The sequence below is a fragment of the Ictalurus furcatus genome, chromosome 11, assembly GCF_023375685.1.
Source record: "Ictalurus furcatus strain D&B chromosome 11, Billie_1.0, whole genome shotgun sequence".
NCBI classification, from domain to species: Eukaryota; Metazoa; Chordata; class Actinopteri; order Siluriformes; family Ictaluridae; genus Ictalurus; species Ictalurus furcatus.
In genome coordinates, this window is record NC_071265.1 from 23238101 (window position 1) to 23259160 (window position 21060).

General features: G+C 39.2%; 2 protein-coding genes across 3 annotated transcripts; both read right to left on the reverse strand.

Annotated features, from left to right (window-relative positions):
• Window positions 1-466: 466 nt before the first annotated feature.
• Window positions 467-13903, reverse strand: tpra1 (transmembrane protein, adipocyte asscociated 1). The gene is made up of 11 exons (XM_053636751.1): window positions 13656-13903; window positions 10319-10502; window positions 8439-8571; window positions 8197-8283; window positions 6081-6153; window positions 5692-5771; window positions 5457-5567; window positions 4020-4080; window positions 3815-3917; window positions 3650-3730; window positions 467-2799 (listed from the first exon to the last, which is right to left on the reverse strand). Exons 2-11 carry the CDS (start codon window positions 10486-10488, stop codon window positions 2553-2555), a joined length of 1146 nt encoding a protein of 381 aa, XP_053492726.1. The 5' UTR covers window positions 10489-10502; window positions 13656-13903; the 3' UTR covers window positions 467-2552.
• Window positions 13904-16045: 2142 nt separating this feature from the next.
• On the reverse strand, window positions 16046-21058 carry trim107 (tripartite motif containing 107). 2 transcript variants are annotated; one of them, XM_053636182.1, is made up of 2 exons: window positions 20241-21058; window positions 16046-17938 (listed from the first exon to the last, which is right to left on the reverse strand). In XM_053636182.1, the coding sequence occupies exon 2, from the start codon at window positions 17697-17699 to the stop codon at window positions 16428-16430; it is 1272 nt and encodes a 423-aa protein (XP_053492157.1). In that variant the 5' UTR covers window positions 17700-17938; window positions 20241-21058; the 3' UTR covers window positions 16046-16427. The 2 variants fall into 2 exon arrangements, with proteins under 2 accessions (XP_053492157.1, XP_053492158.1); XM_053636183.1 differs by lacking the exon at window positions 20241-21058 and adding an exon at window positions 20025-20220.
• Window positions 21059-21060: the final 2 nt, after the last annotated feature.

Sequence of the window (21060 nt, forward strand, 5' to 3'; positions counted from 1 at the left end):
CAACACACCAAACCTTTAGGTGGATGGACTACAAGAAGAGAAAAACATAATGGGTTCCAGTCCAATCAGTCAAGAACGGGAAGCTGAGGCTACAGTGGGTACAGACTGACTGAAACTGGAAAGTTGAAGATTGAAAAAGACCAGGCAACGTTTTTGAAATCTTTTTCAAAACTGTCAGGGTTCTGAAAGCCTGTGCTGACAGTTGTGGAACCTGATGTGGTTTTCTGCGGTTTTGGGCTTTCTGAGATGCTTTTCTGTTCTCTAGAGTGGTAATTTGTGTTACTGCAGCCTTCCTGGTGTCAGTTTGAACCAGTCTGGCCATTCAGCTCTGACCGCTCTTATCAACAAGGTGTTTTTGCCTGCAGAACTGTCACTCACCGGGTGTTTTGTTGTTGCTGTTCTTTTTACACTATATTTTGTAAAAAAAAAAAAAAAAGACAAACAAACAAAAACACACACACACACACACACAAAACAAACTAGACTGTTGTTCCTGAAAATATCAGTAGATCAGCAGTTTTTAAGCCAATCCAGGCAACAACAACTATGCCCTGGTCAAAGATGCTGAGATGAATGTTTTCCACACTCTGATTTTTTTTAGTTACAGTTACATTTACATAGCACTTTTCTGGACACCCAAAGCATAGTAAGGGGGGTTGCGGGATCTCCTCAACCACCACTAGCATGTAGCATCCACCTGGATGATGACGCCCACCACACACCAGCTTTTAGTGGAGAGGAGAGTGATGTAGCCAATTCAGGGATGGAGATTATTAGGGGGCCATGCTAGAGAAGGGCCGATTTCACCAGGACAACGGGGTTCTACCCCTACTCTTTTACGAGAAGTGTCCTGGGATTTTTAATGACCACAGAAAGTCAGAACCTCAGTTTAACGTCTCATGCACTATCTAATACCACCTTCTCCATAGCAACTCTATAGTAACTGGACAGTACCCAAGATTTATAGATTTAACACAAAGCCCCATTTACAGTGAAACCAAATCGAGCATATAGAGAAGACACACAGCGACCAGTTGCTTTTGGGAAAACAAGTTTATGCTGCATTTTGTACAGTTTGTAACCAGTTGAAGGTGCAGTGGTGAAATTCACTGAAGCTTGTGTACTACACATTTTTGAATGTTTCAGACAAGCTGTGTTCAAAATAGTCCTGGAAATGAATGTCCAGATTTCATAAGGTGTTATCACACAGTAACAAGTTTTAATGACTAATTTCAGCCACTATCTTACAAAACCAGCGTTCAGATGTAGGATGCCATGACGTGCAACGTGCACTGCCACAGTAAACAGGCTATATGATTACAGGCAGGAAAATATACAACAGCTATTGCAACTATGTACATATATGGAAAAATAAACTTTTCATGAATACTGTATGACAGCATTTTGTGGAAACATTCCAGCTTTCTAAATGTAATATTTTATGTAGTATTACTGTGCTCTGGAGTTCCAGGGAGATTTATATTGGATTAAAAAAAGAAGTCTTTTTAGTAACTGGCAAGCAAGGCCTGGTTTTAAAAAGCATCTTAAATGTTAGAGTGACTGCTTTAAATTATGCTCGGTTTACCGTCTTGGTACATATTTTTGATAATGCAGGTAGTGTGCATTGCTCTAAGGCAAGAAATTCAGTCATTCAGCTGAAATAAACAAACAAACAAAACCCTAAGATCTCTGGACAGTTTCCATTCTATGAACATAAAAGATCTGGTATTACCATCACCCATAAATAATCATCCATATTTAAAATGTAAAATATGCAGTGTATGTTGTAAGCCTGTGACATGTTATTCGAGTTCAACAATGATTTCATTGTTAAATACAAAATGCACAAAGTTTTCAAACTCAAATATATATTTTTGGTCATTAAAGTCCAGCCATGTCTGTAGAAACAGCATGATGGATCAAAAACCTGAAATGATGACTTGTTTTTTTTTTTTTATGCTGCATGTTTCTCAAATGGAATGATATTGGAACAGGGTAAAATATAACTAGCATGATCACTAAAATAAATAAAAAACACAAGTGAACACAGAAGCAGTGGATCCAAGCACAGGTCAAGACAATATATCTAAATTGGTCTATTTCTATTATTTAAAAAAAAAACAAACAAACAAACAAAAAAACCCTCAGTACACAGTATTTTACAATACCCGTTCAGCAGCTCATCATTCAGCTAATTCTGTCTGAGCTCAATTCCAGCCAAGCCGTGTGTGTTCCTGACTATTCCTTCAATAACGCTCTAGGTACTGCACAGGCCTCGTAACACACTGGTGTTACAACTGAAAGTGTACAGCAGTATTTAAAAAGTACTAATTTAAAAAAACAAAACAAAACAAAACAAAAAAACAAAAAAAACATAACCTTGACTGAGCACAGACAAACTTGTCATATACTGAGATGTCATGCAAGTCAAGCTCAAATCCAAAGCCTATTCATTGCGTTAAAGGGAATGCAGTTCATTGGGTGAAGGTTAGTCATTAATTGGTCAGATAAAGCCAGTCTTTTCGTGCTCCAGTTCCATCCCGTTCCCTCCTCTAGGCATTGATGACCCTCCATCGGTCACTGTCGATGCTGTTGATGCTGTGTGCGGTTCCATAGGGGCCAGACACCACGTCATCCAGATAAGACCCTGAAGTGTCTATCTGTGTGCTAGAGTAGGAACTGTGCTCCAGGTCCTTCCTGCTGCCCAGGCCAGCAGAAGAAGTGTGAGGCAGGTGCACATCAGGCTCGTCCGGCTCGTCTATCTGAGACTTGTAGGAGAACAAGATCTTTGGCTCCGAACTGAAGTCAGGGCAGATATTGAGAAGGAAAAAGGGAGAGAAAACAATATGTAGGATCTTACAATGATGCAATGTTGATTTGTTATAGTTGTAGACTAGAATTGCAGGGGATGGTGATATTTCAAAAATATCATGATATTTAAAGGCATTTTTCTGTATATATACACACATACATATCAATCGTAATATTTAAATACAAATAAAATTCCGCACTAATTTGTGTTCGATTTTCAATGTTAGGTGCTAGGCTTCGTACTAGCATTTTTGCCAGGTTAGCAAAGCCAGCCTATAGCACTAGCTACATACACTCACGAGAAGCACCAACGATTTCTGCTATTTCCTCCTAATTTTGTATTTATTTGTTTTTTAACGAGAGGTCGTATCTGTCGCATCATACGTAATTCACACAGAATTGAGATACTCTCAATTCAAATCGAGACTACACTGTCCTGTTGCTGAAAATGTGGCTCCATGTCCTGCATGCACTTAGAAAATTAACAACAGTTAATATACAAAACCTATACAAAAGTATGTATTGTTCTTTAGATTCCTGCCTGAACCAGGAACTTTGTGAATGAAATTAAAAACTCAGAACTGCTGGAAAAGTGTCAATTTATTTGATTCTAATCAATTATTACTCCAACATTAGAAACACGTTGATTATCTCAATAAATTGACAGAAGCTGTAAAACCATCTAAAGGTTCAGCAAGGAATGCTAAAGGACGAAAGGATTTTGTCCTGCTGGGTCAAGGCCTGATCTAGGAAAAACTCTCTGATGCCACACATGGGGGGGGGGGGGGGGGGGGGGGGGGGGTTGGGGACACAATCTGTTCTGTGAATCTTTACTTACCCAAAGAATCCTTTGAGGAACGTTACGTAGATGAGAGGAGCAAAGACAGAGAAATAGAGGAATGTGGTGACATCAACACAGCTGTGAACAAACACATGCTTAGTGAGAACTGAATAAATTCCAAACCTCAACTAATTTCGTGTTTGGTAGTGAAAAAGGTCTTACCACAGGCCTTCTATGATATCAGCGCAGAGCAGAGCGCTACCCAGACCCTGCACCAGATTCAGCACTGACAGAATGGCAGCATACACGTAAAAACTCCTCTTAGCTACAGGGACAGATGAGAGACAGATTAAGGAATACGTTCTCATGTTGGTTATTAAAGTGTAATAATCAGCTGATGTTAAATGTGAATAAAAGCTTCACTCACATGGCAAAGATATTCTTTCTCTGATCGGGGTTTTGGGCAGAACAACAATCAGAGAATAAACCTGTAGAAAAAAAACAAAAACAAAACAAGTGAAACAAATGCCATATTTTCAGGTGAAGATGATCCCGTGTAAAAAAACAGACCCCTCCTAAAATCTGTCTGTTTCGAGAATCAAAATCAAACAGCACTCTGTAGACACCTTGTGTCTAGGCCAGGTTTAGGTTTTTATCCCCTAAGGCTAGGTCCCCAGTAATCTGGATAGATCTGAAAACCTACTGACGGATGAAAACGCTTACATCCCTATACTGCGAGTGCGTAAAAACGTAAGCTTGGGCCTGCGTCATTTCCATCAGGGGTTTATTTAAAAATGCAATCTGAAGCTTGTACAAAGTGACATTAATCTTTAACACAGCTATCAAACTGGATCGCGGGCGCAACAACTGCAGTACAACATCGTCCGCCATCTTGTTTGTTTTGAGTTGAATGGGTCACATGACTAAAAATACGTCATTGTTTTCTCAGTCTACGCTACAACATGGAAACAGCGTTTTCAAAATGAGCTACTTGGGAGAGCGTTTTCAAAAAGCTCTGTTTTCGCTGGACAAAAACAATGCCGTCTTTGTGTGAAAGGAAGGCCAAAACGTAGAGAAAATGTATCCAGATTAGTGTGGATGTAGCCTTAGTGTTCTTGTGGCCTGGCACTGTATCTGACTAGGATTGGAAGTTGGCTACAACTTTGTTTCACACTCAGGCTAACAGAAAAATGATAACTTTTAAGCACCTGAAGAAGGCCAAAGACAAAAAGTGCTTTGCAGTCCAGAAAAAAATACAAAACACAATAAGGATTTAATAATGCTTCTACAGGAAAATAATCACCAGGGTGTTGGTGGTGTTACACTACCACCCTGAAGTTATCATTTTTCCAATAACAGCACACTTGTGCTTTGTTCCTTTTACACCGCAGCAGTTTGCTAAACAGCTACAATTTTTCATTATTAAAGACTGACGTCATAAGTTTTATCCATTTATAGCTCTGTTTAATGCTGACGAATGTCCGCAGAACAATTTGCGTTACACATAATACCAGCTTCTCTTTTTTTTAATCTCTCTCGAAGCTAATAATAAAAAACGAACGCAGCTTGTCAGTCTCCTCCATACAGTCCACGTGTGACGTGTTACTATAGAAACGTAACTATAACATATTAGAACGAGCACATGAATAAAAACCTATGATTTGTCTTGAAGCTGGCGCTGTTGTCTGAGCCACACTGTTATAGAAGGTTAACCAACATCTTCTGACCAATCAAAATTCAACACTACTGTGGTACAAGTCAGTTGATCAAAGCCCGACTTAAATTAACACCGTTATTAAAACACAATAACTCACAGTAACGCATTTACACAATCTCTCAGTTAACACAAGCTGCAATCTATTACCAGGAAGAAGAAGCAGGAGCTGGCCAACCAGAAATGTCGGCCTCCGTGACCGTAGATATTGAAATCATCAGCAGAGAGATGCTGATCGGGGTAAAGAATCTCCAGTGTACCCTGTAATTTTAAACCATGCATTCATACATTTATTTAACAAATAAATATAAATTTTAGAAATTGCTAATAATATGTTCATTAACTGGTTAGGATTTGGAAGTCCTCTCTTGGTCCTCGCTCTTACCTGTGTAATTGAGTAAGCCAGTGCTAACACTGCCGTTATGGCCAACACCCGTTTGATGCTCGACTTACTCTCCAAATGACCTGCCGTGATAAAGCATACGATACTACATCACAAGTCTAGAGTGAACAGTCAGTTGTAAACCTTTTGAGCTAATTCTAACCAAAATGTTTTCATTGAATGCAAAAGAAAAACCTACGTCATAGTTAGGCATGAGTTATTGTAACTCATGGAAACTAATATGAGTTATACTATCTATTGTAAACTAATGAGTTATTACTATACTATACATTGTAAACTAATATGAGTTATACTATCTCCCAATTGAGCAGTTTGAGATTCAGCCATGTGCCTACAAATCCCCACAGTTTCCCCAGATTAACGGAGCCTACCGAAGGCCAGTCCTAATATGACAACGCTGAGCTCGATGGTCAACAGGAAGAAGCGTGTGATCTCCCACAGCACCTGGAAGCAGTACACAGCTCTTATCAGTTTTTATTACTATACAACAGCAATAACAATAAATTAAAAAAAAACCCCACCATGACTCAGTTTGAGTCACTCTTCACGTTCTCTGCAAACAGAATAGCCAACTGTCATGTGTGGAAAGTTTTAAACTCTACCTCTGTGAAGTGAAGAGAAGTGAAAGTAAAAAAAAAAAAAAAAGAAGAAGAAAAAAAAGGATGTGTACATTAATTAGCGTTACATGAGTCTAAAGATGGCTTTGGGCTAGAAACAACACGTTGGTTTTCCCCTTCAGCATAACAATGTGATTAGTGTGACAGCACCTGTTATTCGTGCATGCTGGTACATATCTTCTATCAGGTTAGGATTTTTGCAGTGATGTTATGAACCGAGGGGTCGGAATTTATGCAGCTAAATAGTTTTAAGCTTTTAAGTTTTTCCAAATCGGATAACAGGCTGAGTCAAGGCCTAAACAAGAACAAAAGAATGAAAATAGGTGGCGTACACACGCGTGCACACACACGCGCTCAAGTAGCACTTTATTAGGAACACCTGTACACCTTTTCATTCAATCGTTCAAGCAATTATTCAATTCAATTCTATTTTATTTGTATAGCGCTTTTAAAAATGGACACAGTGGACATTGTCACAAAGCAGGTTTACAGAAAGACATAAATTCAGGATATAAATTTTATATAGGGATGCTCCGATCAGGATTTTTACAGCCAATACCGATTTCTTACCGATTCGTCATCATGATCGGCCGATACTGTTCCCGATCCCGATCGTTCAAGCATTATATGTGATATAAAATTGACGTTTTCTGTTGACTGTCACTATTAACCTTTTATTTTTTCTCCAGATAAAGTAATACCGCAGATGTTGCCTTGGTTATATTATTTACAGTAATGTTGTAGATTGTTGTTTTAACTGAGAATCAAATAAATAAGCACAACACATATTTATTTTCCAATGAACATTTGAATAGGCCTTTAAAAATACACAGCAAATGGCGAAGTTTTCGTTGTTTCTTGAGACCTCGTAATAATTCTACGTCACCGGTGGTGACATGACTGCAGCACTAAAGTTTAACGTCATCGTGTGTTTTACGTCATCGAATTGCAATCGCTCCGTGAGATCAAACATGACTAAATTTAGCCACTACCGATCGAGTCGTAGAACGTGATTATCCGATCAGGGCATCCCTAATTTTATAATTATATAATTAATTTATCCCTGATGAACAAGCCAGAGGCGACAGTGGCGAGGAAAAACTCCCCGAGACGATATGATGAAGAAACCTTGTGAGGAACCAGACTCAAAAGGGAACCCGTCCTCATCTGGGTGACACCGGATAGTGCGATTATAAATAATTCCCTTCTATAACTGTGTATTAATATAATTACACATTAGTACACAGTTTTTGTGTCACTGATTTTGACCATGGCATGATTGTTGATGCCAGACGGGATGATGGTCTGAGTATTTCTGTAACTCCTGATCTCTTGAGATTTTCGCACAGAACATTCTCTATGGTTTTCTCAGAAAGAAAAAAAGATCCAGTGAGCAGCGGTTCTGCAGACAGAAATACCTTGTTGATGAGAGAGATCAACGGAGAATGGCCAGACTGGTTCAAGTATCAGATGCTGCTACGGAAGATTACTCTGTCACAGTGTTCAGGAGAAAAGTGACTCTAGCTAGTGTTTTGCAAAAATAATGGCTGTCTGACTTGAATGGCAGTGTTTGACAAATCAATGGTCTGCACTATTTCTAGCTTCAGTCATAGCCCATTACAGTGTGGATCACATGGGAATGGAAATAGAGACTAATTAGTCGCACAGTAGTGAATTGGTGGCCACAGTGTCCAGTGTAAAAGCACTATAAGTGATAATATATGTTTATTCTTTACAGCATTACATTTCTCATTTGCTCCATTGTTTCTCTTAACAGTTGTGTTGTTGTACTTTTGATACAGGTTTCTACTGTGGCAATCACATGTACTTTCATTCAGAGGAGACGTGTGTATTTTTTTATTTTATTTACCTTGTCGATGATGACAGCCGCGATGGATGCACTCACGGTCATGGAGACAATTGCTCGAGTGATTCCGACAACTGCCACAACAAACACCTACACCAAGAGTACGAGACACAGTCAGTTTAATAACGAAAATAAAAGACTCAGGCCGTTATACTGACAGCATGAACATGTCAGGGCTTAGATTACACTTGCCCAAATGTCAAACTGTCCTCAGAATAGTGTCGCAGGTAAACGGTTCAGCTCACCAGGATGTAAAATGTGATAAAGATGGGGCTGGAGGTAAGGCGGATCTTGGCGCGAGCTGATGGAAGCTTCCACATCAGGAACACGAGGAAGGCCACATTTGGCACCAGCAGCAGCAGGTCCCAAAAGCGCACCCTAATGCAAGATTAAGACAGTGGTCTTTAGTAGAGATGCACCGATATATCTACCAATAATCGGTATCGGCCGATAAAGGCCATTTTTTACGCGACGATCAGGGTCGATTATATCCTGTCAATCAAAAGACGGCGGGATAATTCATACTGTGTGTAAAGATGACGTCTCTTGTGTGGAATGACGACAAAAACTGCAGTTTGTAATCTCTGCACTGTTCAAATTTTACGCCGCATGCTGCAGAAGAACAGAAGCAGTGCGTGTTTTTTTCGGCGTGTATGTTAACGAATGAGCGCTTTTACACCGGACGCTGCCGTGCTGCTCGAGCTGAATTAAAGCGCCACTACACGGTTGAAAGATTTAAATGAAGATGAGTTGACAAAAAAGTATATATTGCACAGAAAAATATATTTGTAGAGTAGTATATTTCAGATCCAGTTAATGTTAATATATAAAAAAAAGTTTATATTAGATATGACCAGTTTGATGTCAGTGATGGAGTAGAAATGCTCTTGTTTGTGGAGAGTGAATGTGAGTCTAACAGGAGGTTTTATAGAATTCAGTCAATGTTAATATGTTAATATTAATAACATTCAGTAAGTTAAGAAATCTTACTTTAATCATCAGAATTTAGTTCATGTGTTAATGTTTCTGAGACCAGTTACTGTGAAACAACTTGTTGAAATGGAGAGAATAAAGTTTTTATTTGCATTTCTTTCAGAATTGTGAAATTAATTATTCGGTATTGGTTGTGGAACTATCGGTATCGGTTATCGATATCGGCTGATATCACTCTGAATAATCGGTTATCGGTATCGGCTGAGAAATTTAGTATCGGTGTATTTCTAGTCTTTAGTTAATCAAATCTGCATGAGCAGTAGAACCTACATACTGTACAATCCAGATTAAAGGAAAACTCCACCCTAAATGAAATGAAATATGTTTACATTGAAAGATTTGTGACGTGAAAAAACGTCAACGATCTTAAAATATAAGCTCAGGTTTTGGTGTTAGCACTAAAGCGCTGCTGCATCGCTATCCTAAGGTAGAAACGAATGACCAAGACGACCAACATGTCAGTGAAATAAGTTTCAACTAAAAGTCAACTCTGAATTTCATTACAAACATCTTGGATGCAACTGAATGTCACACATTAATGATAAAGATTAGCATGCAAGCCACTGAGGGTGGACTTTTCTTTTCTGAATATCCATCTTCTGTGACAGTATCTGGATAGCTCTGTCACTATACGCCAGCAACAAATCACTCGTACATCAGATAACATAACCAAAACTGAAAGTCTGTCTTTTAAACACAACGGGGACTTCTCAAAATAAAAAAATAAAAAAAACAGCAGAGAGACATAAAAGAAAGAGGAAGCGAAGCCCCATTGTAATGCACAAACACTTATAATAAAATACTTTGTTAACTTTACGAACAACAATAAGATATGCTGTTAGAGCTTTAATCTCAGACCTTTAAAATAACACAGTTGAAGTAATATGGAATTACATTTGATGAAATAGTAACCTTGTGTTAACATAAAGACGGCTTTTCAATAAATACTCAGTGTGTGGATCATACTGAAGTGACAATCACATCAGACTGCAACAATTATCTTATCAGAATCCCTGGACTGAGAGCAAGAGCAATCACACACATAGAACCAGAGCTTCCAATCAAATAAGAGCTAACATTGAGAATAGATCTGATCCCTGGGTTTATTCCAGCTGTGTAAAGACAAACATACCTGGAGGAGCCTATATCCTCGTAAAGCACCCGCAGGCAGCTGTGTGGTTGGCTGATGTTGGCTTGAGATGGACTTGTGGGCCCAACCGATGTGTTCTCTGAAGCCGGAGGCAGCGTCCCATTACCGTGCTGCGCGAACCAGCTCACCGTCACCGACACTGCGTCCAGCATTCTGCATTCACACGCTGAAACACATGTTCAATCACACACCATACATAAAAGTTCAAACCATCTCGTCTCATCTCAAGGTGTTCCAGGGATAGGCTCTGAACTCACTGTGATCCTGACCAGGATAAAGTGGTTACTGTATATATACATGAATGAATAATATAGTATAAATAGTACAGAAATGTGCACTAGCTACCTAGCACAGGTTTGTCAGGCAAGCAAAACAGTAAGTGCACACGTGCATGTGACTGCTACCAACACAGATACAAACAAACTTAGCTAGCTAACGTGAGTATTAATGTGTAACACTGGTCAAAATATAACTGCTGGTAAGTTGAGTTATACCACAGCACTGTTGAATGCTCGATTCTGATTGGTCAGAAGGTGGAGATTAGGCTCTGACAGTAGTTCTGGCTGTAAGGTTCATATTTATTTAGAATTTCTATAGTATCAACGAGCACACAGTCTTTGGTGGCAGTTATGCCATTTAAATGTATTTTGAAATGGTTTCGAAATAAAAATCTGTTAAAGTATTGATCCAGTGAAGTTTTCTGTGAGGAGACGGTTATTTAGCATTTTTGGAAGGAGTCTCCGGTGTCGGAGCTTTGGAACAGTCAAGAGGTAAAGCCGTAAGTCGTAAGTTTGACGACACGGGAAAGTCTTCGGGATTTCTTGTATTGTATTTTATTTATGTATATATATGTATATATATATATATATATAGAGAGAGAGAGAGAGAGAGAGAGAGAGTCTATTCTAATAAAACATCAATTCTATTCAGTTCTGATAAAACTCTATTGTACTGAATTCTTATAAAACTACAGTTATGATAAACCTCTATTCTATTTTCATAAAACTCTGTGTGTTCAACTCCTCCTGGGAAGTTCGTATTTATGAGCTGGGAAGTTGTAATTACGCCGTCAGGTGCTTTCAGGTCACTTTGGTCGGCACAAGATGGCGGTGTATCTTCTCTTAACTACAAAAAAACATATAGCTAGGTTTTTTTTTAACTCTACTTCTAGAAAACAAAGAACAAAGAATCTGTCTCAGGTGTCTTTCACATTTTTATGTTTTTAATTGATTTATGAAGCCACGGAAATATTGTCATTACATATTACATGATGAAGTAGAAAGTATGCTTCACTTTTTACACGTACGCTACGAACAGCGTACAGTACGCATGACGCAAATTTCGTCATGAGCAGAGTATGTGCGTACCGGTACGCGCGCCGTCCGATTTTTATTTGGACGCGTAGGTCGCACATGCGCACTTAATTCTTTAGCACTATTTAGCTGTTCCACAAGGTGGCAACAGTGACACAGGGCCATGGATTCTCAAGGTAGTTGAAGAAACAAATGGAAGAGACGGAAACGAGTGCAGGTTAGAAAGTATCCGCATTTGTATAATTCTAGCCTTAAAGAGTATAAGGATTTGTATATGGGTGCTAATCGTGGCGAAAGATTGCCCAAGCATTGTTTTTCGTGTTGTTGTGATTCTTCTTCGTTGTCATCCTTTACACCACAAGACCTACTTTACTGCGGTGTACTGACTCTTGTAGGCCAGGAGGGGTAGTGCAAGTTGTCGTAACGCGCATGTGTCGACCGCCTGTGCACGCGTACATGTCAAATGGAGTATACTTTGAAAGGGTATGCGTACGACTGTGCACATACATTAGCGTACGTGTTAAAAAAACCCAAAGTAAAGTATACCAGAGGCTTAATTGTACAATGCTATTGTATTTTGTGCAGGAAATGAAGATTGTTTTATTGTAAATTTAAAAAAGCCTGACAATAACTTGCTGCATATAACAAATGCGTAATAACGGAAATCAGTTTCTGAGATGATTCAATTTCAACACGTTTACCACCATGTTTTCTTACCGACACGCCCCCAAGTCAGAAAGAACATCCCGAACTTCCCAATCGTAATTACGGCTTTGTGGCGCCGTTCAACTCATAAACATAATCTTTACACATAAATAAATCTCCTATTCTGATAAAAAAAAAAAAAAACATCTATTCAAGTCCATTGTGATAAATCTCCTATTCTGATAAAACGTCTATTCAATTGTATGTCTTCAGAAAGTCTTTCTTCATGCATACCTTTGTTATGCAAATAACCCCAACGACTCAGCAAATATGTAAATAGGTCCGTGACGTCACCCAGCGCCATTTAACTTGTTTGAGGATGCATCAGACATTTCCCTGAAGAAGTTTTGACAACAACTCTAATCTCACCCAACAACGTCTTTGGGAAATACCTTTGGGACCAAGTACTTTTTCTAGACCTGCACATGATTAAAAATCATTTTTGGAAACATAAATATTGTTTCAACAACAAAATAAATAAAAGAAAACGGAAAATAAATACTAATCGACATTGGCTATTTCTTGTATTTCTTGTATGACTAACCCAGTTTCAGCTTCAATTTCAACTCAGACTTAAGTTTCTTAAGATAATAGTTCACGGCATGGAGATAAAACTATTGACTTCCTTTAACTTGAGTGTTTTCTCTAACGTTGCAGAACTCCCTCAGCTCACTCATCTGCTTTAGTAATGACCTTCGAAGACTGAACCAAACTAAATAGTATAAATATCACACATTATCAATCATATTAAACTGCAGTCAGTAAAGTTTCAGTTTCTGCCCCAAACCCGTGATGATTACATAACAAGAGAGTAATAGAGCTGTCGCTAGCTCGCGTTCAAATCTCACCAAAACAACCCACACAGCTCACTCAATACAGCAGCAAAATGAAAGACCAACACATGCTGGAACATTACAGCATTGTAAACCATTATACTTTTCTGTAAAGCGTTCACTACACAACCAAACACTGGCTACGTGACGCTAAACCTTAGTGTGAATACAGATATGATATGATATGATATGATATGATATATGATTTGATATGATATTATCCAATAGAACAGCTGCTAAACTTCCACTAACAGTGTCTGCTTGATGCCTCATGTTAATTTTCCCAGTTAGAATTTTTTCTTAGCTAAAACTACACATCTGTCAGTATGTATTTCTTTCCAGCTGTGCGCTGAGCTATGCTAACTATCCTAGCTAGCCAGTGCCCAACTTGTATTTACGACTAAAGGCTGTTCAGCTAGTAAGCTATGCTAATTATTTAGACGCTACTCTGTGAAGAATCGGACTTACCCGAGCTTGAATTGATTTCAAATCAAGAAAAAATGTCGTTTATAGAATCAGTTGAGTTGTAAGCAAGCAACATAGCAGCCTTTCTTAGGTCTGTGCTGATGTGTACAGCTGACACAAACAGCAACACGATAACCGACATGAAACAGCACTGTGAAGCACTGACAGTACAGCGGGGTTGCCAGATCCGAAAAACTCAGCAAAAAGGAAGCCAATAATGATTATTAAGAAAAATCTCTCAGAATCCCCATTTCAGTTCATATACACTGCTTTATTGCTACACATACAATAACATTTATATATTAAAACCCATCGTTTACCTAAATCGGTTTTTTGTACAGTATATTGGTACAAGTGAAACAGAATATTAATTTTAGAAAATGACAACAATAATGTTGTGAAGATATTTTTATTTTAATTGCACAGTTATTTTCCAGGAAAACAGGGAAAAATCTTCATGATTCATCCTGTACTCGTACAATTTGTATCCAGTAAAGATGCACCATTTGTCGTGTCCCTGTTAACAAACTGGGCAGGACAAATTCCTCCATTAGTTACAGTTACATTTATATAGCGCGTTTTCAGACTCTCCAAGCGCTTTTTTTTTGTGGGGGGGGGTTCTCCTCAACCACCACTAGTGTGTAGCATCCACAGTGCGCCAGAACGCCTACCACACACTAGCTATTAGTGAAAAGGAGAGTGATGTAGCCAGTGCAGGGATGGAGATTATTACAGGGCCATGATAGAGAAGGGCGAATTTCACCAGGACACTGGGGTTATACCATTACTCTTTTACAAGAAGTGTCCTGGGACTTTTAATGACCACAGAGAGTCAGAACCTCGGTTTAACGTCTCATCCAAAGGAAGGTGCTGTTCTTACAGCATAGTGTCCCCATCATTATATTGTGGCATTAGGCCCCACACAGACCACAGGGTGAACACCCCCTGCTGGCCTCACTAATTCCACTTCCAGCAGCAACCTTAGTTTTCCCAAGGAAGTCTCCCATCCAGGTACTGGCCAGACTCCATGCTGCTTAGCTTCATTGGCAAGAATTGCAGGGAGATATGGCTCTGTTAAGAGCTACAAATAGGGGTTGTAAATGTACTCATGGCTGTGCATGTTATTCTCCTTGATTTCTGTGAAACTAGGTGCAAGAGCACCACAAATGGCAGTAAGAAATAAACACAGAATGGTATGACAAAGTAAAGCCAGGGCTGATTTCTTTAGTAGATAGATTAAGCACACTTTGTCCAATCTTGAGACGCAACACGTCTCAAATTGCACAAAAGGACAGATGGAAAGGTGTTCTATTATTTACTTAGCAGAAGATGATGGGTTACAGTATGGATGCTGAATTTTTGTTGACAGGAACATGGCTTCCTCCAACTATTCCAAAGTCAGCTTCCCATGTGACAGAGAAGAGGTTGTGGACATATATGGATGGGTACAATTCTTCCTTCAGCTCATCCATTAGCGTCCGCCAGCAGAACCAGACTGATGACATGTGGGCGTACCTGGATAGACCTGAAGATATCCTGTTCTTCGAGTTGAGGGTTTGTGGAGCAGACAACTCCCACAATGATAATATCCACCCCATACATTCCACCTCCATGCCACCAGAGGGCACCCACCCCTAATTCTATGGACACTTCTTCAGTTGTCATTGTCATTTCCTGTTCCCACAATATATAAAGTACATGGACACACAATTGTTATTGTTTGTATATGGTCTGTGTGATTGTTTTTACTTTGATCATTGCCAATGACCCTTGTCTTGCTTCTTTGTTGGATTACTCTCTGGATTTTGGAAATACTCTGCCTTACGGTGTCTCAAATTGATGGAAGTGATGGGAGAAACGATGCTTTTCAAAGCTTCGAATCAATTGAACCATTTGCTTGGTAAAATGATTCACTGTTTCGAAGCGTTTGAAACACCACACGCTGGCGACACCTGCTGGTCAAAATAGTGTAACAGCAACGAGACCTAGGCCCAAACATAATGACACCTTTTACAAAACAACTGCAAATATCTTCACAACCGTGTAATGTTTTTAATATAATTTACAACTCATTCAATACCATTACATATTAGTGCTTGTATTCTGTGTTTTAGTTAGGGTCTTTACTAATTAGAACATTTACATGCAATTACAATCACTCTACCTTTTTAATTATACACAGGTGTTTGTTATTAAAGCTGCCTATAAAACACTAGCAAAATGAAAGGGGTAATGTTGGTGAAGGAACATGATGATATTAAGGACCAGGTATGGTTTGTAACAATGCATTTTATTTATATTACATATGTTGTTTCAAGCCATATAAGCCTGTGTGAAAGGGAAGTTATGTTCTACAAAAATAAAACTGTGACAAGAATAAAACAAACCAGAAATGTCATTATGAATTTTTATTTAAAAACAGAAGTTCTTAACACACATCTGGCCTAGGCTTGTTTGTTTTGTAGTAAAAATCTGGCGTCAGGTGATTAACTAGGCATCCTGAAGTGAGCAGTGATCATGGGTCAGTACAAACCCAATTAATTCATTGCAGTTTTATTAACATATATACACAAAACTGACCCGGAATCAGTTAAAACCCCAGTAGACACTGGTTCATGGGTTCACGTTGAGATCAACACCACCTAGTGGCAACCATCGGACTTTCTAAACGTTTCTAAACACAGAATGCGTTGTCCTTGACTAGACATGCCGGTGTGTTCAAAATTAACACATGATGTGTTATCTTTAAGAGTGTTCTATAAGGTGGATTTAACTTTACTCGCACAGTGTTATCCGAGCTTTAGGCTGACCAGACATCATTCTCACAGCCAAATAGACAGGCTCAGTGAAGCTCACATTAAAAGTATGGAGATGAGTTTTGGCTGCGTTAACATTGCTTATGCTAGAAAATGTTACACAATTTTTGCTGAAGCTAAGGCGGATCTCCAGCTTCTGGAAAAAAGGGGTACGCTTGAGCGGGGTTTCTCTTCCTCCTTCATATGCCCTAAGTAGGTTATCATACCACATTAGGCACCAAGCTCCACTTCTGCTTTCTAGACCACTTTCAGTACCAGAGCGGGGTAACCCCCCATAGCACAGTCCCAGAACCCATGGGCAACCTTCAGCTTGCAGAATCCAGCAATGTTCTCCTTTGGAAAAACTTTGGGAACTCAGAGCCTGAAAGTAGTTGGTGAACCTCTGTGGCCCAGCTGGATAAGGTTGTTTAACAACACTGAAGGACACAGTTTTACGATCCTCAGACAACACCAGGCAAGGATGTAAAGTCTCAGAGTCAAAAGTCACCTCAGAAGGGTTGAGAATATTTCGTAAACGACGTTTGGCAGCTCCAAGTTTGAGATGGAGGTCATAATTGCGGTGTTCCATTTCCTCACACATATGGGTCATGTTGATGTTTGCCTCGTTCTCATCACTCGCTCCAATTTTCTGAGGTTTGACAATCAGACTGGCAGCAAGTTTCTCAACCCCCTGGATCTCTTTACAAAATCTAACCTCATCTTGCTCTTCCAACAAGGTGTTAACCTGGAGCTCTGTTTCCTTAAGCTGCCTACGGAGATCTGACAGTGTTTGAACACTGGTCTCCAAAAGCTCCTCTCTTGGCCTTAACTGGGCCTCTAGAAGCTCCATCCCTGCTGTACTGTAGTTCCTCAGAAGCTCCACCATCTCCTCCAGAACCATTTGCACTTCTGCTTTGAAGGTGGTGTTTGATGTCTTGACTGCTGCTTCTTTTTTCTTTGCATTGGCCAACAGATCATCCACCAGTTCAATCTTGGCTTGGATGTCCATCATCACAGGAGTTACTCGAGATCTACGTTTGCTTAGCTCATCAGATAACTTGACTTCTATACAGTCTGAATGATCAGCAACATCTTTACCAGGGTTGGACATTGCTTCACATCCATCGTCTCCCTGGCTAGGACATGATGGCTCATATTTTCTTTCCATCACATCTATTTCCACGCCTCTTTGAGGTGCACCTTCAGCCGTTTCCTGAAGTGTGGCCTTGTAACTTTCAACTGTGTTTTCCATTGTAAGGTTCCTCTATGCAAATTCAGAATTCTGCTACTCCACTCTGCAATCTGGGCAGTGGTTGTGAGATGAACCTGCCTTAAATCTCCTGCTCTTCTCCAGATATGTGAGGCAGATTGAATGTCCACAATGAAGCATTACACGATTGGAAAACAGATGAAAACAAATGCGAACTCTTGTTCCACAGGATTCAATGAAAAACTTGAATCCATCTCTGGTAACTCTGCCAAACTGTTGATCTGCACAAATACAAGGAAAAAAAAGCAAAATAGAGCATCAGTTATCTTCAGCAACTGTTTTATCAATAACTAAGGTAGGGGTGGATACAGCTCTCAAACTAGGAACACCAGACACATCAGAAACACTCCCTGGATGACACCAATCAATCATAGGGAGCACCTTGCACAAATATATTCTCTTAAGCTATGTTCACACATAGCGACTGATGACCGTTCATTTTCAATGAGAGCTGGTGACTTCTGGCGACATGAGCAACAACAACCATCAGTGACTAGACATGGGCGTGTCCAGCGACACGACAACGTTGGGAAAAGTTTAACTTTACGCAAATATGGAGCGACATCATCAAACAATGGCGTCACTATATATTTCTTTTAGACTAACAACCCAGTGTCACGTTATATCAAAGAAACCTTCAAACAAATCATTTGTATGAATGCATATTTCTTATCATTGCCTTTCATTCACTTAAATTAATGGTGTTTGGGGTCACAGTTTCATCCGCTGATCCTTCATGTCGGATACGACTTACCAATATCGTGTAGCCTACATCTTGGACAAGTTTCCTACATTAAAGTTTTGCATCTACAGCACACATTACAGACATTGATGCCCAAACGCTGATATGTTCTACGTGTCTAAAGTACAACCTCGATTCCAAAAAAGTTGGGATGCTGTGTAAAATGTAAATAAAAACAGAATGCAATGATTTGCAAATCTCATAAACCCATATGCGATTCACAATAGAACATAGAAAACATATCACATATGTAAACTGAGTAAATGTACCATTTAAAGAAAAAAAAAGGTCATTTTGAATTTGATGGCCGCAACACGTCTCAAAAAAGTTGGGATGGGGAAACAAAAGGCTGGAAAAGTAAGTGTTACTAAAAAGAAACAGTGGGAGGTTAATTGGCAACATGCCAGTAAGATGACTGGGTATAAACAGAGTATCTTAGAGAGGCATTTAAAACATTTGATATGTTTTCTATGTGCTATTGTGAATAACATATGGGTTTATGAGATTTGCAAATCATTGCTATCTGATTTTATTTACATTTTACACTGTCCCCCAACTTTTTTGGAACTGGGGTTGTATATAGAAAGAATAAACTAGTCTTATAAACGCCATGATTTAGCTTAACAACTTAAAATATAATTTGCATTCACAATAAATTATAGTAAAATTAATTTATATCTCTCCATAGAAAGGGTTTTCCATGTTTGCATGGGGCTCAGGCTCGTGGCAGACACACTGGCTCGTCGTGCTAGTGATGTGTTCATTTTGAACGAATCTTTAATATGACTCGGGAACAACGAGTTGTCTCAGAGAGTGATTTGTTCATTTTGGACCGCGCATGCGCAGCAACATGACCATAGGTTCTGTACCGGAAAGAGAAGTGATCAGTTCACCTCTCGAGTCTTCGGGTTCGAGTTGTTCGTTCTTCCAGTGACCGCCACATAGACAATGCACCATGCAGTACCGGAAACGGGCTGAACGAATGACTCGAACCCAAAGACTCGAGAGGTGAACTGATCACTTCTGTGTCCGGGGAACAGACGTGGCAAATGTGACGTGACAAAAGAAAGAAGCCTCAGATCTGGAGGTGAGGTGAACAGACTGAATAGCCTGAAGACCTAATGCTAAGCTATTAATTAATCATTTCCGTTTCTCATCATTTCTTATGAATATTATCATTTATATATAAATGATTAAATAATTTATTATCTCATAGTTTATTTTATACTTTATTAAGTACTAGATGTGTTTGGGAATTTAACATGTAACATTTTAATTACATTCTACTGAAATGAACGAAATGACTCGTAAAAAGATTCGTTCATTTTGCTGAACGAGATTCAGTAAAATGATCCGTACTTCCCATCACTACTATGGTGTTCGATTTTGTGAACCGACTCGACCGGTTACTAAGAATCGGCTTAAAATAACGATTCATTCAAGAATCGGACATTACTGTTATTATTAGCAACCGCCCTTTTCAAGACTCGAATGGGATATTACCGATATATTCTATGACTTAGCATACAACATGAAAATATCTTGAGCTTGTGTTAACCACAGACCTTATTTAGACCTGTACAATGTGGACTTTTCATCCGCTGTGTTCATCAAACAGAAAGTTTAGACCCGTTTACTCCCTTTCACGCAGTCACTCAGCTTCATTTCCCTGTCCCGCTATCTGCTTGAGTACAGATTCTGCTTCGTTACAGATTACGTCGCAGATTAATTTATTCTAGAACGCAAACGTATTTAATATCAAGTATGTTATATAACGTTACCTGTAGTTAGTATCTTGGGTAAATCGTTTAACTTCCCCGTGTTGGTCTACAGTAGGTTGGCTAAACGCTTAGAGCAGTACACACCTGTTAAAGACACGTGCACACAGCACGCATTATGGGTAGTCAGTTTATGACTGGAATAAAGTTGGCTTGACGTTCGGTATTCACAGATATGCGGAAATTAAGGGACCGTCTCTAAAGTTACATACGACCTTGTTAAACACGTTTCTAACTTCAATAGCATTTGAAGGGAATGACTTACAGTCATATATCCAACTGTAAAGTGTTAATCTAGGTGTCAGCTATAATGCACACCTTTTAGATTTCTGATTTTTCTTTTTTAATGTATTGCAGCACACCAAGGACATAAACGTGGGTTAACTAAACTAGCATGTCCTGAAGTTTCCCAACACTGTTTTTTTTGTTTGTTTGTTTTTTTTGTTATTCAGGACAATGGGTCAAAGTCCAGAGTCTTACCCACAAAACAAAACTTACACTGTTCACATCCTTATACCTAGTGGCAAATAAGAGCAAGAGTACCATTACAAAAATGCCCACAAAGAAACCCTCATAAAAAATTTGTAATGGTTTTAATGGTTATCATAGGAATTGTATTGGTTTTAATGGAAATTGTAATGGCACCTGTGGGTCTCTACTGGTAAATTATTGCCTTCTATTGGTGGCATGTTATGGCTAGTGGATGCCATTAAGGACCAATAATGGAAAGGGTTTTAATGGTTAGCTGATGCTTTGTAATGGTATTTGTAGTGGAAACCATTAGAAGTTCTGTGTGGGTTTTTTTCAGCAGGGCAAGCTCAGA

What these genes read in the sequence shown, in the direction of transcription:
- tpra1 (XM_053636751.1), bottom strand. Translation starts at nt 10,488, where the DNA reads ATGCTGGACGCAGTGTCGGTGACGGTGAGCTGGTTCGCGCAGCACGGT. An exon ending in CGGCTGTCATCATCGACAAG is followed by an intron (nt 6,154 to 8,196) that starts GTAAATAAAATA and finishes TACTGCTTCCAG; the next exon opens with GTGCTGTGGGAGATCACACG. An exon ending in GCTCCTGCTTCTTCTTCCTG is followed by an intron (nt 4,081 to 5,456) that starts GTAATAGATTGC and finishes TTTTTTCTACAG; the next exon opens with GTTTATTCTCTGATTGTTGT.
- trim107 (XM_053636182.1), bottom strand. Translation starts at nt 17,699, where the DNA reads ATGGAAAACACAGTTGAAAGTTACAAGGCCACACTTCAGGAAACGGCT.